This window comes from Bufo gargarizans, chromosome 3 (genome assembly GCF_014858855.1).
Source record: "Bufo gargarizans isolate SCDJY-AF-19 chromosome 3, ASM1485885v1, whole genome shotgun sequence".
Lineage (NCBI taxonomy): Eukaryota > Metazoa > Chordata > Amphibia > Anura > Bufonidae > Bufo > Bufo gargarizans.
In genome coordinates this window covers 529,042,765-529,057,855 of record NC_058082.1, presented here as the reverse complement: position 1 = coordinate 529,057,855, position 15,091 = coordinate 529,042,765, and the positions used below count along the sequence as shown (strand labels likewise).

General features: G+C 44.4%; 1 protein-coding gene across 1 annotated transcript in view; it reads right to left on the bottom strand.

Annotated features, from left to right (window-relative positions):
* The window catches only part of LOC122932695 (acetylserotonin O-methyltransferase-like), a 141,417-nt gene that overhangs the window by 13,271 nt on the left and 113,055 nt on the right, over positions 1 to 15,091 (bottom strand). The window contains exon 4 of the mRNA XM_044287258.1: positions 12,873 to 12,941. Within this exon, the coding sequence (XP_044143193.1) occupies positions 12,873 to 12,941 (69 nt within the window). The remainder of the gene's footprint in view (positions 1 to 12,872; positions 12,942 to 15,091) is intronic.

Below are 15,091 nucleotides of genomic sequence, written 5' to 3'. Positions count from 1 at the left end.
GCGCCTGTCACCAAGTGCATTTAACCCTCAATGGTGTGGTTGTTTTTTGGCTAAAGCCTACATCAGGGTGAAGCTGTCACACCAAGTGCATTTAACCAGCAATAGTCTGTTCATTTTTTGGCCATATACAAAATCAGGGGCAAGCTGCGCCTGTCACCAAGTGCATTTAACCCTCAATGGTGTGGTTGTTTTTTGGCTAAAGCCTACATCAGGGTGAAGCTGTCACACCAAGTGCATTTAACCAGCAATAGTCTGTTCATTTTTTGGCCATATACAAAATCAGGGGCAAGCTGCGCCTGTCACCAAGTGCATTTAACCCTCAATGGTGTGGTTGTTTTTTGGCTAAAGCCTACATCAGGGTGAAGCTGTCACACCAAGTGCATTTAACCAGCAATAGTCTGTTCATTTTTTGGCCATATCCCAGTCTAATTCTGTCACTAAATCCATACCGGTCACCCAGCGCCTAAATACTAGGCCTCAAATTTATATCCAGCTAAATCTGTCCCTAGTGCTGTAGCTGGGCGAGTTATTTAGTGTCCGTTCAAGCACATTTCTTGTTCTGGGTTGAAATACAATTCCCAATTTAGCAATTTCATAATTTAGTGGTTCCTGCTATATCAGAGCTCTTTGAAATCTATCCCAAAAAGGGTATATAATATTGAAGGTGCACATAGGGTCATTCAGAGTAACTTCACACACACCCGCTACTGTGTATTTCCAAGTCTAATTCTGTCACTAAATCCATACCGGTGACCCAGCGCCTAAATACTAGGCCTCAAATTTAATTCCCTCTAAATCTCTCGTTACCCACCGCTGTACTGTTGTTGCTGGGCAAGATATTTAGTGTCCGTCAAAGCACATTTTTTGTTCTGGGTTGAAGTACAATTCCCAATTTAGCAATTTCATAATTTAGTGGTTTCTGCTATATCAGAGCTATTTGAAATCTATCCCTAAAAGGGTATATAATATTGAAGGTGCACATAGGGTCATTCAGAATAACTTCACACACACCCGCTACTGTGTATTTCCAAGTCTAATTCTGTCACTAAACCCATACCTGTCACCCAGCGCCTAAATACTAGGCCTCAAATTTAAATCCCTCTAAATCTCTCGTTACCGTTGTCCTGTTGTAGCTGGGAAAGTTATTTAGTGCCCGTCAAAGCACATTTTTTGTTCTGGGTTGAAGTACAATTCCCAATTTAGCAATTTCATAATTTAGTGGTTCCTGCTATATCAGAGCTATTTGAAATCTATCCCAAAAAGGGTATATAATATTGAAGGTGCACATAGGGTCATTCAGAATAACTTCACACACACGCTTCTGTGCATTTCCAAGTCTAATTCTGTCACTAAATCCATACCGGTGACCCAGCGCCTAAATACTAGGCCTCAAATTTAATTCCCTCTAAATCTCTCGTTACCCACCGCTGTACTGTTGTTGCTGGGCAAGATATTTAGTGTCCGTCAAAGCACATTTTTTGTTCTGGGTTGAAGTACAATTCCCAATTTAGCAATTTCATAATTTAGTGGTTTCTGCTATATCAGAGCTATTTGAAATCTATCCCTAAAAGGGTATATAATATTGAAGGTGCACATAGGGTCATTCAGAATAACTTCACACACACCCGCTACTGTGTATTTCCAAGTCTAATTCTGTCACTAAATCCATACCGGTGACCCAGCGCCTAAATACTAGGCCTCAAATTTAATTCCCTCTAAATCTCTCGTTACCCACCGGTGTACTGTTGTTGCTGGGCAAGATATTTAGTGTCCGTCAAAGCACATTTTTTGTTCTGGGTTGAAGTACAATTCCCAATTTAGCAATTTCATAATTTAGTGGTTTCTGCTATATCAGAGCTATTTGAAATCTATCCCTAAAAGGGTATATAATATTGAAGGTGCACATAGGGTCATTCAGAATAACTTCACACACACCCGCTACTGTGTATTTCCAAGTCTAATTCTGTCACTAAACCCATACCTGTCACCCAGCGCCTAAATACTAGGCCTCAAATTTAAATCCCTCTAAATCTCTCGTTACCGTTGTCCTGTTGTAGCTGGGAAAGTTATTTAGTGCCCGTCAAAGCACATTTTTTGTTCTGGGTTGAAGTACAATTCCCAATTTAGCAATTTCATAATTTAGTGGTTCCTGCTATATCAGAGCTATTTGAAATCTATCCCAAAAAGGGTATATAATATTGAAGGTGCACATAGGGTCATTCAGAATAACTTCACACACACGCTTCTGTGCATTTCCAAGTCTAATTCTGTCACTAAATCCATACCGGTGACCCAGCGCCTAAATACTAGGCCTCAAATTTAATTCCCTCTAAATCTCTCGTTACCCACCGCTGTACTGTTGTTGCTGGGCAAGATATTTAGTGTCCGTCAAAGCACATTTTTTGTTCTGGGTTGAAGTACAATTCCCAATTTAGCAATTTCATAATTTAGTGGTTTCTGCTATATCAGAGCTATTTGAAATCTATCCCTAAAAGGGTATATAATATTGAAGGTGCACATAGGGTCATTCAGAATAACTTCACACACACCCGCTACTGTGTATTTCCAAGTCTAATTCTGTCACTAAATCCATACCGGTGACCCAGCGCCTAAATACTAGGCCTCAAATTTAATTCCCTCTAAATCTCTCGTTACCCACCGGTGTACTGTTGTTGCTGGGCAAGATATTTAGTGTCCGTCAAAGCACATTTTTTGTTCTGGGTTGAAGTACAATTCCCAATTTAGCAATTTCATAATTTAGTGGTTTCTGCTATATCAGAGCTATTTGAAATCTATCCCTAAAAGGGTATATAATATTGAAGGTGCACATAGGGTCATTCAGAATAACTTCACACACACGCTTCTGTGCATTTCCAAGTCTAATTCTGTCACTAAATCCATACCGGTGACCCAGCGCCTAAATACTAGGCCTCAAATTTAAATCCCTCTAAATCTCTCGTTACCCACCACTGTACTGTTGTTGCTGGGCAAGATATTTAGTGTCCGTCAAAGCACATTTTTTGTTCTGGGTTGAAGTACAATTCCCAATTTAGCAATTTCATAATTTAGTGGTTTCTGCTATATCAGAGCTATTTGAAATCTATCCCTAAAAGGGTATATAATATTGAAGGTGCACATAGGGTCATTCAGAATAACTTCACACACACGCTTCTGTGCATTTCCAAGTCTAATTCTGTCACTAAATCCATACCGGTGACCCAGCGCCTAAATACTAGGCCTCAAATTTAAATCCCTCTAAATCTCTCGTTACCCACCGCTGTACTGTTGTTGCTGGGCAAGATATTTAGTGTCCGTCAAAGCACATTTTTTGTTCTGGGTTGAAGTACAATTCCCAATTTAGCAATTTCATAATTTAGTGGTTTCTGCTATATCAGAGCTATTTGAAATCTATCCCTAAAAGGGTATATAATATTGAAGGTGCACATAGGGTCATTCAGAATAACTTCACACACACGCTTCTGTGCATTTCCAAGTCTAATTCTGTCACTAAATCCATACCGGTGACCCAGCGCCTAAATACTAGGCCTCAAATTTAAATCCCTCTAAATCTCTCGTTACCCACCGCTGTACTGTTGTTGCTGGGCAAGATATTTAGTGTCCGTCAAAGCACATTTTTTGTTCTGGGTTGAAGTACAATTCCCAATTTAGCAATTTCATAATTTAGTGGTTCCTGCTATATCAGAGCTATTTGAAATCTATCCCAAAAAGGGTATATAATATTGAAGGTGCACATTGGGTCATTCAGAATAACTTCACACACACCCGCTACTGTGTATTTTCAAGTCTAATTCTGTCACTAAACCCATACCTGTCACCCAGCGCCTAAATACTAGGCCTCAAATTTAAATCCCTCTAAATCTCTCGTTACCCACCGCTGTACTGTTGTTGCTGGGCAAGATATTTAGTGTCCGTCAAAGCACATTTTTTGTTCTGGGTTGAAGTACAATTCCCAATTTAGCAATTTCATAATTTAGTGGTTTCTGCTATATCAGAGCTATTTGAAATCTATCCCTAAAAGGGTATATAATATTGAAGGTGCACATAGGGTCATTCAGAATAACTTCACACACACGCTTCTGTGCATTTCCAAGTCTAATTCTGTCACTAAATCCATACCGGTGACCCAGCGCCTAAATACTAGGCCTCAAATTTAAATCCCTCTAAATCTCTCGTTACCCACCGCTGTACTGTTGTTGCTGGGCAAGATATTTAGTGTCCGTCAAAGCACATTTTTTGTTCTGGGTTGAAGTACAATTCCCAATTTAGCAATTTCATAATTTAGTGGTTTCTGCTATATCAGAGCTATTTGAAATCTATCCCTAAAAGGGTATATAATATTGAAGGTGCACATAGGGTCATTCAGAATAACTTCACACACACGCTTCTGTGCATTTCCAAGTCTAATTCTGTCACTAAATCCATACCGGTGACCCAGCGCCTAAATACTAGGCCTCAAATTTAAATCCCTCTAAATCTCTCGTTACCCACCGCTGTACTGTTGTTGCTGGGCAAGATATTTAGTGTCCGTCAAAGCACATTTTTTGTTCTGGGTTGAAGTACAATTCCCAATTTAGCAATTTCATAATTTAGTGGTTTCTGCTATATCAGAGCTATTTGAAATCTATCCCTAAAAGGGTATATAATATTGAAGGTGCACATAGGGTCATTCAGAATAACTTCACACACACGCTTCTGTGCATTTCCAAGTCTAATTCTGTCACTAAATCCATACCGGTCACCCAGCGCCTAAATACTAGGCCTCAAATTTATATCCCGCTGAATTTGAATACAATACATTGGGCCAAATAATATATTTGTTGTTGTGGTGAACCATAACAATGAGAAAAACATCTAGTAAGGGACGCGGACGTGGACATGGTCGTGGTGGTGTTAGTGGACCCTCTGGTGCTGGGAGAGGACGTGGCCGTTCTGCCACATCCACACGTCCTAGTGTACCAACTACCTCAGGTCCCAGTAGCCGCCAGAATTTACAGCGATATATGGTGGGGCCCAATGCCGTTCTAAGGATGGTAAGGCCTGAGCAGGTACAGGCATTAGTCAATTGGGTGGCCGACAGTGGATCCAGCACGTTCACATTATCTCCCACCCAGTCTTCTGCAGAAAGCGCACAGATGGCGCCTGAAAACCAACCCCATCAGTCTGTCACATCACCCCCATGCATACCAGGGAAACTGTCTCAGCCTCAAGTTATGCAGCAGTCTCTTATGCTGTTTGAAGACTCCGCTGGCAGGGTTTCCCAAGGGCATCCACCTAGCCCTTCCCCAGCGGTGAAAGACATAGAATGCACTGACGCACAACCACTTATGTTTCCTGATGATGAGGACATGGGAATACCACCTCAGCATGTCTCTGATGATGACGAAACACAGGTGCCAACTGCTGCGTCTTTCTGCAGTGTGCAGACTGAACAGGAGGTCAGGGATCAAGACTGGGTGGAAGACGATGCAGGGGACGATGAGGTCCTAGACCCCACATGGAATGAAGGTCGTGCCACTGACTTTCACAGTTCGGAGGAAGAGGCAGTGGTGAGACCGAGCCAACAGCGTAGCAAAAGAGGGAGCAGTGGGCAAAAGCAGAACACCCGCCGCCAAGAGACTCCGCCTGCTACTGACCGCCGCCATCTGGGACCGAGCACCCCAAAGGCAGCTTCAAGGAGTTCCCTGGCATGGCACTTCTTCAAACAATGTGCTGACGACAAGACCCGAGTGGTTTGCACGCTGTGCCATCAGAGCCTGAAGCGAGGCATTAACGTTCTGAACCTGAGCACAACCTGCATGACCAGGCACCTGCATGCAAAGCATGAACTGCAGTGGAGTAAACACCTTAAAACCAAGGAAGTCACTCAGGCTCCCCCTGCTACCTCTTCTGCTGCTGCCGCCTCGGCCTATTCTGCTGCTGCCGCCTCGGCCTCTTCCTCCGCCTCTGGAGGAACGTTGGCACCTGCCGCCCAGCAAACAGGGGATGTACCACCAACACCACCACCACCACCTCCGTCACCAAGCGTCTCAACCATGTCACACGCCAGCGTTCAGCTCTCCATCTCACAAACATTTGATAGAAAGCGTAAATTCCCACCTAGCCACCCTCGATCCCTGGCCCTGAATGCCAGCATTTCTAAACTACTGGCCTATGAAATGCTGTCATTTAGGCTGGTGGACACAGACAGCTTCAAACAGCTCATGTCGCTTGCTGTCCCACAGTATGTTGTTCCCAGCCGGCACTACTTCTCCAAGAGAGCCGTGCCTTCCCTGCACAACCAAGTATCCGATAAAATCAAGTGTGCACTGCGCAACGCCATCTGTAGCAAGGTCCACCTAACCACAGATACGTGGACCAGTAAGCACGGCCAGGGACGCTATATCTCCCTAACTGCACACTGGGTAAATGTAGTGGCAGCTGGGCCCCAGGCGGAGAGCTGTTTGGCGCACGTCCTGCCGCCGCCAAGGATCGCAGGGCAACATTCTTTGCCTCCTGTTGCCACCTCCTCCTTCTCGGCTTCCTCCTCCTCTTCTTCCACCTGCTCATCCAGTCAGCCACACACCTTCACCACCAACTTCAGCACAGCCCGGGGTAAACGTCAGCAGGCCATTCTGAAACTCATATGTTTGGGGGACAGGCCCCACACCGCACAGGAGTTGTGGCGGGGTATTGAACAACAGACCGACGAGTGGTTGCTGCCGGTGAGCCTCAAGCCCGGCCTGGTGGTGTGTGATAATGGGCGAAATCTCGTTGCAGCTCTGGGACTAGCCAATTTGACGCACATCCCTTGCTTGGCGCATGTGCTGAATTTGGTGGTGCAGAAGTTCATTCACAACTACCCCGACATGTCAGAGCTGCTGCATAAAGTGCGGGCCGTCTGTTCGCGCTTCCGGCGTTCACATCCTGCCGCTGCTCGCCTGTCTGCGCTACAGCGTAACTTCGGCCTTCCCGCTCACCGCCTCATATGCGACGTGCCCACCAGGTGGAACTCCACCTTGCACATGCTGGACAGACTGTGCGAGCAGCAGCAGGCCATAGTGGAGTTTCAGCTGCAGCACGCACGGGTCAGTCGCACTACAGAACAGCACCACTTCACCACCAATGACTGGGCCTCCATGCGAGACCTGTGTGCCCTGTTGCGCTGTTTCGAGTACTCCACCAACATGGCCAGTGGCGATGACACCGTTATCAGCGTTACAATACCACTTCTATGTCTCCTTGAGAAAACACTTAGGGCGATGATGGAACAGGAGGTGGCCCAGGAGGAGGAGGAGGAGGATGAGGAAGAGGGGTCATTTTTAGCACTTTCAGGCCAGTCTCTTCGAAGTGACTCAGAGGGAGGTTTTTGGCAACAGCAGAGGCCAGGTACAAATGTGGCCAGCCAGGGCCCACTACTGGAGGACGAGGAGGACGAGGATGAGGAGGAGGTGGAGGAGGATGAGGATGAAGCATGGTCACAGCGGGGTGGCACCCAACGCAGCTCGGGTCCATCACTGGTGCGTGGCTGGGGGGAAAGGCAGGACGATGACGATACGCCTCCCACAGAGGACAGCTTGTCCTTACCCCTGGGCAGCCTGGCACACATGAGCGACTACATGCTGCAGTGCCTGCGCAACGACAGCAGAGTTGCCCACATTTTAACCTGTGCGGACTACTGGGTTGCCACCCTGCTGGATCCACGCTACAAAGACAATGTGCCCACCTTACTTCCTGCACTGGAGCGTGATAGGAAGATGCGCGAGTACAAGCGCACGTTGGTAGACGCGCTACTGAGAGCATTCCCAAATGTCACAGGGGAACAAGTGGAAGCCCAAGGCCAAGGCAGAGGAGGAGCAAGAGGTCGCCAAGGCAGCTGTGTCACGGCCAGCTCCTCTGAGGGCAGGGTTAGCATGGCAGAGATGTGGAAAACTTTTGTCAACACGCCACAGCTAACTGCACCACCACCTGATACGCAACGTGTTAGCAGGAGGCAACATTTCACTAACATGGTGGAACAGTACGTGTGCACACCCCTCCACGTACTGACTGATGGTTCGGCCCCATTCAACTTCTGGGTCTCTAAATTGTCCACGTGGCCAGAGCTAGCCTTTTATGCCTTGGAGGTGCTGGCCTGCCCGGCAGCCAGCGTTTTGTCTGAACGTGTATTCAGCACGGCAGGGGGCGTCATTACAGACAAACGCAGCCGCCTGTCTACAGCCAATGTGGACAAGCTGACGTTCATAAAAATGAACCAGGCATGGATCCCACAGGACCTGTCCGTCCCTTGTCCAGATTAGACATTAACTACCTCCCCATAACCATATATTATTGGACTCCAGGGCACTTCCTCATTCAATCCTATTTTTATTTTCATTTTACCATTATATTGCGATGCTACCCAAAGTTGAATGAACCTCTCTGCTCTGCCTGTGTGCTAGGCCTAAATATATGCCAATGGACTGTTGCAGTGGTGGCTGACATGAAGCCTGATTCTCTGCTATGACATGCAGACTAATTCTCTGCTGACATGAAGCCAGATTGTCTGTTACGGGACCTCTCTCCTCTGCCTGGGTGCTGGGCCTAAATTTATGACCATGGACTGTTGCAGTGGTGGCTGACGTGAAGCCTGATTCTCTGCTATGACATGCAGACTGATTCTCTGCTGACATGAAGCCAGATCGTCTGTTACGGGACCTCTCTGCTCTGCCTGTGTGCTAGGCCTAAATATATGCCAATGGACTGTTGCAGTGGTGGGTGACGTGAAGCCTCATTCTCTGCTATGACATGCAGACTGATTCTCTGCTGACATGAAGCCAGATTGTCTGTTACGGGACCTCTCTGCTCTGCCTGTGTGCTAGGCCTAAATATATGCCAATGGACTGTTGCAGTGGTGGGTGACGTGAAGCCTCATTCTCTGCTATGACATGCAGACTGATTCTCTGCTGTCATGAAGCCAGATTGTCTGTTACGGGACCTCTCTGCTCTGCCTGTGTGCTAGGCCTAAATATATGCCAATGGACTGTTGCAGTGGTGGGTGACGTGAAGCCTCATTCTCTGCTATGACATGCAGACTGATTCTCTGCTGACATGAAGCCAGATTGTCTGTTACGGGACCTCTCTGCTCTGCCTGTGTGCTAGGCCTAAATATATGCCAATGGACTGTTGCAGTGGTGGGTGACGTGAAGCCTCATTCTCTGCTATGACATGCAGACTGATTCTCTGCTGTCATGAAGCCAGATTGTCTGTTACGGGACCTCTCTGCTCTGCCTGTGTGCTAGGCCTAAATATATGCCAATGGACTGTTGCAGTGGTGGGTGACGTGAAGCCTCATTCTCTGCTATGACATGCAGACTGATTCTCTGCTGACATGAAGCCAGATTGTCTGTTACGGGACCTCTCTGCTCTGCCTGTGTGCTAGGCCTAAATATATGCCAATGGACTGTTGCAGTGGTGGGTGACGTGAAGCCTCATTCTCTGCTATGACATGCAGACTGATTCTCTGCTGACATGAAGCCAGATTGTCTGTTACGGGACCTCTCTGCTCTGCCTGTGTGCTAGGCCTAAATATATGCCAATGGACTGTTGCAGTGGTGGGTGACGTGAAGCCTCATTCTCTGCTATGACATGCAGACTGATTCTCTGCTGACATGAAGCCAGATTCTCTGTTACGGGACCTCTCTCCTCTGCCTGTGTGTGTGCTGGGCCTAAATATATGCCAATGGACTGTTGCAGTGGTGGCTGACGTGAAGCCTCATTCTCTGCTATGACATGCAGACTAATTCTCTGCTGACATGAAGACAGATTCTCTGTTACGGGACCTCCCTCCTCTGCCTGGGTGCTGGGCCTAAATATATGCCAATGGACTGTTGCAGTGGTGGCTGACGTGAAGCCTCATTCTCTGCTATGACATGCAGACTGATTCTCTGCTGACATGAAGCCAGATTCTCTGTTACGGGACCTCTCTCCTCTGCCTGTGTGTGTGCTGGGCCTAAATATATGCCAATGGACTGTTGCAGTGGTGGCTGACGTGAAGCCTCATTCTCTGCTATGACATGCAGACTGATTCTCTGCTGACATGAAGCCAGATTCTCTGTTACGGGACCTCCCTCCTCTGCCTGGGTGCTGGGCCTAAATATATGCCAATGGACTGTTGCAGTGGTGGCTGACGTGAAGCCTCATTCTCTGCTATGACATGCAGACTAATTCTCTGCTGACATGAAGACAGATTCTCTGTTACGGGACCTCCCTCCTCTGCCTGGGTGCTGGGCCTAAATATATGCCAATGGACTGTTGCAGTGGTGGCTGACGTGAAGCCTCATTCTCTGCTATGACATGCAGACTAATTCTCTGCTGACATGAAGACAGATTCTCTGTTACGGGACCTCTCTCCTCTGCCTGGGTGCCGGGGCCTAAATATCTGAGAATGGACTGTTCCAGTGGTGGGTGACGGGAAGCCAGATTCTCTGCTATGGAACCTCTCTCCAATTGATTTTGGTTAATTTTTATTTATTTAATTTTTATTTTAATTCATTTCCCTATCCACATTTGTTTGCAGGGGATTTACCTACATGTTGCTGCCTTTTGCAGCCCTCTAGCTCTTTCCTGGGCTGTTTTACAGCCTTTTTAGTGCCGAAAAGTTCGGGTCCCCATTGACTTCAATGGGGTTCGGGTTCGGGACGAAGTTCGGATCGGGTTCGGATCCCGAACCCGAACATTTCCGGGATGTTCGGCCGAACTTCTCGAACCCGAACATCCAGGTGTTCGCTCAACTCTAATGCCAACCCGTAGCAGGCAACGGTCGTACAAATGTACCGCAAATTTGAGCAGCTATAGGCTCCACTGTCAGGTTGCACACTTAGACCTCTTTCACACGGGTAAGATTTCCACGCAGGAACAATGTGGGAGGTGAACACATTGCACCCGCACTGAATCCGGACCTATTCATTTCTATGGGGCTGTGCACATGAGCGGTGATTTTTACGCATCACTTGTGCGTTGCATGAAAATTGCAGCATGCTCTATATTGTGCGTTTTTCACGACCCAGGCCCCATAGAAGTGAATGGGGCTGCGTGAAAATCGCAAGCATCCGCAAGCAAGTGCGGATGCGGTGCGATTTTCATGCATGGTTGCTAGGAGATGATCGGGATAGGGACCCTATCATTATTATTTTCCCTTATGACATGGGGTTAAAAATAAATTAATAATTTAACTCACCTCATCCACTTGTTCGCGCAGCCCAGCTTCTCTTCTGTCTTCTTCTTTGATTACAGGAGGAAAAGGACCTGTGGTGATGTCACTGCGCTCATCACATGGTCCGCCACATGATCCGTCACCATGGTCCATCACATGGATCATGTGATGGACCATTTGATGAGCGCAGTGATGTCACCACAGGTCCTTTTCCTACTGTGATCAAAAAAGAAGACAAGAGAAGTCGGGCTGCGAGAACAAGTGGATGGGTTGAGTTAAATAATATATATATATTTTTTTTACCCCTCCATCCCTATTTTACTAAACATTCTGTATTAAGAATGCTATTATTTTCCCTATAACCATGTTATAAGGGAAAATAAGAAAATCTACACAACACCTAACCCAAACCCGAACTTCTGTGAAGAAGTCCGGGTTTGGGTCTGGGTACCAAACATGCCGATTTTTCTCACGCGCGTGCAAAACACATTCAAACGCATGACCTAACCCCTCAAATGAACACAGTCAAAAAAATTTATAAAAGCGGTGTTAAAATAGCTATTTTTTGCAAAATTTTCCATTTTAATCCATTTTTTTCCATTAACAAAGCAAGGGGTAACAGCCAAACAAAACTTTTTTATATAATATAATATTTATGGCCCTGATTCTGTAGTTTATAGAAACATCCCATATGTGGTCATAAACTATTGTACAGGCACACGGCAGGGCGCAGAAGGAAAGGAACACCATATGGTTTCTGGAAGGCATATGGTGTTCCTTTCCTTCTGCGCCCTGTCATGTGCTCGTACAGTAGTTTACAACCACATATGGGGTGTTCCTATAAACTAAAGAATTAGGGCAATAAATATTGAGTTTTGTATGGCTGTTAACCCTTGCTTTGTTACTGGAAAAAATTGATTAAAATGGAAAATTTGCCCAAAAATTTAAATTCTGAAATTTCATCTCCATTTGCCAATAACTCTTGTGGAACACCTAAAGGGTAACAAAGTTTGTAAAATCAGTTTTCAATACCTTGAGGAGTGTATTTTCTAAAATGGGGTCATTTTTGGGTGGTTTCTATTATGTAAGCCTCACAAAGTGACTTCAGACCTGAACTGGTCCTTAAAAAGTGGGTTTTGGAAAATTTCAGAAAAAATGCAAGATTTGCTTCTAAACTTCTAAGCTATGTAACATCCCCAAAAAATAAAATAGCATTCCCAAAATAATCCAAACATGAAGTAGACATATGGTGAATGTAAAATAATAACTATTGTTGGAGGTATTACTATGTATTATAGAAGTAGAGAAATTAAAACTTAGAAATTTGCAAATTTTTCCAAATTTTTGGTAAATTTTGTATTTTTTAAAATAAATATACATTTTTTTTACTCCATTTTACCAGTGTCATGAAGTACAATATGTGACGGAAAGAAAAAACAATCTCAGAATGGCCTGGATAAGTAAAAGAGTCATGACGTTATTCACACATAAAGTGACACTAGTCAGATTTGCAAAAAATTGCCTGGTCCTTAAGGGGTTAAAATGATTGTATACATAGTATGCTGTGGCAGAATGCTAATATGACGGAATCACATTTGATCAGTGTTTATTCATTGGGAAATTGTGAGAACTTCAGTATATTTGCGGATTGTTGCAAAGCCACAGTACATAGGCACGTTACCTGTAAATGGTTTCAAATAAGTCCTTGGAAGTAGTCCCAAGAGCCCTTTCATACTGAGATTTTCCTTCTCTAGAATACAAAGAGCAACAATTTTTGGTTACATATAACAAAATATTCCATTCCTCGCATTTTCATCATTGCTGGATTCAAGCATCAAAAGGAATCCTGTCACATCTGTTTCCCAAGTCAAACCATGGTACCTGTCATGCAGCCCAAACTTGGCATAATTCATCACAAATATTATTATTTTTTAGAAAAAAAAAGCTGTCCCATACTTGTGTAATTCTTATCTGAAATGTGTTTGCACGTAATGCGGATAATAATAATAGGACATGTTCTATTTTTTTGCAGAATGGAAATACGAAAATGGAATGCACATGGAGTAACTTCCGTTTTATTGTAGACTCTTCCTAATGAATGGTTCTGTATACGGTCCGGAAAAAAAACGGAATGGAAACAGATTGAAAATATGGTCATTTGCAAGAGGCCTAACACTGACTAGAGCTAGGGTTGGAGCAAGTCCACACCTAACCTCCTAAAAGGGCTAAGCCAGGATTGTTAATCCTGTTTGTGGCATCCATACATGGTTACACTAGGTGTAATATGAGTCGTATGGATTTAGACAGCACTCCGACAGCAATTAAGATGCTTAGTGAATTTAATTTCATATAACTTCAGCCTGGCACAGTGATACACCAGAAGCAACGTATCAGGCTAGTATAAGCCCTTCATTAGGCTTATAAAAAATATTATTATACAATGAGTGCATCTGTATTTCATACAAAAGGGAGTTGTGCAAATCTACGTAATACATAATTCATACAAAGAGTTTTACAAATTTACATAATACATAATTCATCTATTGGGAATAAATAATAAACATGATCTTATGTACATAATTCTTTAAACATGATTCTTCTGAGAATGAGTGTAGATAAATAAATAAAATACTAAATGTTCAACTACAATAGATAACATGAGGATATAGACACCCAGCTACCGGTCCATACATATGGCGGTGATGGGTGTGATGAGGGATACATATCTTCCATACATGGTCAGATCAAATCCATAATGGCTGTAAAAGGGTCATCATGAATGTGATCCGAGCTGAATAGACAATATTAGATATAGTGTAACTGACGACAGGCTGAAAGCAAAGTAACCATACAGGTCAAAGAAGAAATAACCATACAGGACAAAGAAAAAATAGCAAAGGACAATAGTGGGTAACAGATATAGGATGTAAAACTAAATGTGGAGGAGTAGATAGATAGAAATCAAGCTCCATGAGGGAAATGGGCTAGGTGCAGTGAAGCTCAGACTTACAAGAACCGTGACCACAATAGGAATGCAGCCGGCGCTGGAAGGTAATGCAGAGCGCCATGTTAAATACAGGTAGTAATGGGCGAACATCTGCCGGGACGGTTCGCAAACCTGAAAAACCTTCAGCTCATATTTGCAGCCAAGAAATAATGACTAGAAGTGCACAAATAGTCCCACAACATGGACAGTGACATACCAGATGTATTATTCGAATTTGCAATCTCCATTTATTATTTTTTTCAATGCGAAATATCGGCAATATAATTTTCGCGTACGCGCATGCGCAAATGCACTATACAGTCTCCAAATGCACTATAAAGAAAGTATATTGGTATACAACACCCCACTTCAATCAGTTTTTGGGGGGGGCGACTGGTACATCACACCAGTAGAAATTATTTGTTCCAATAACGCTTGTCCCTCTATATACCTGCAGTATCGCAGCAGAACCGCACACAACTGCCGCACAATACAAATGCACTATAATATACTTTCTAACATAGAAAGTATATTATAACATTGTACAAGGAAGGCAATCTATTAGAATATACACAAAGCTAAAACATAACCTTTAATAATTTTACGATGAGAGTCCGTCACACGACATGTTCTATTTTATTGCGGAAACGGAAGCACAGATGCAGAAGTGCGGATCTGCAAATGCGGATGCGGACAGCACATTCCGGCCCCATTGAACATGAATGGGTCTGCACCCGTTCCGCTAAATTGTGGAACAGATGCGGACCCATTTTGCAGACGTGTGAATGGAAAAGATATCCCTCAAAATGAAAATAAATTTAATTATTAAAGTTAAAGGGGTTATGCACTTTGTTTTAACTGATGATCTATCCTCTGGATAGATCATCAGCATCTGATCGGCAGGGGTCCGACAC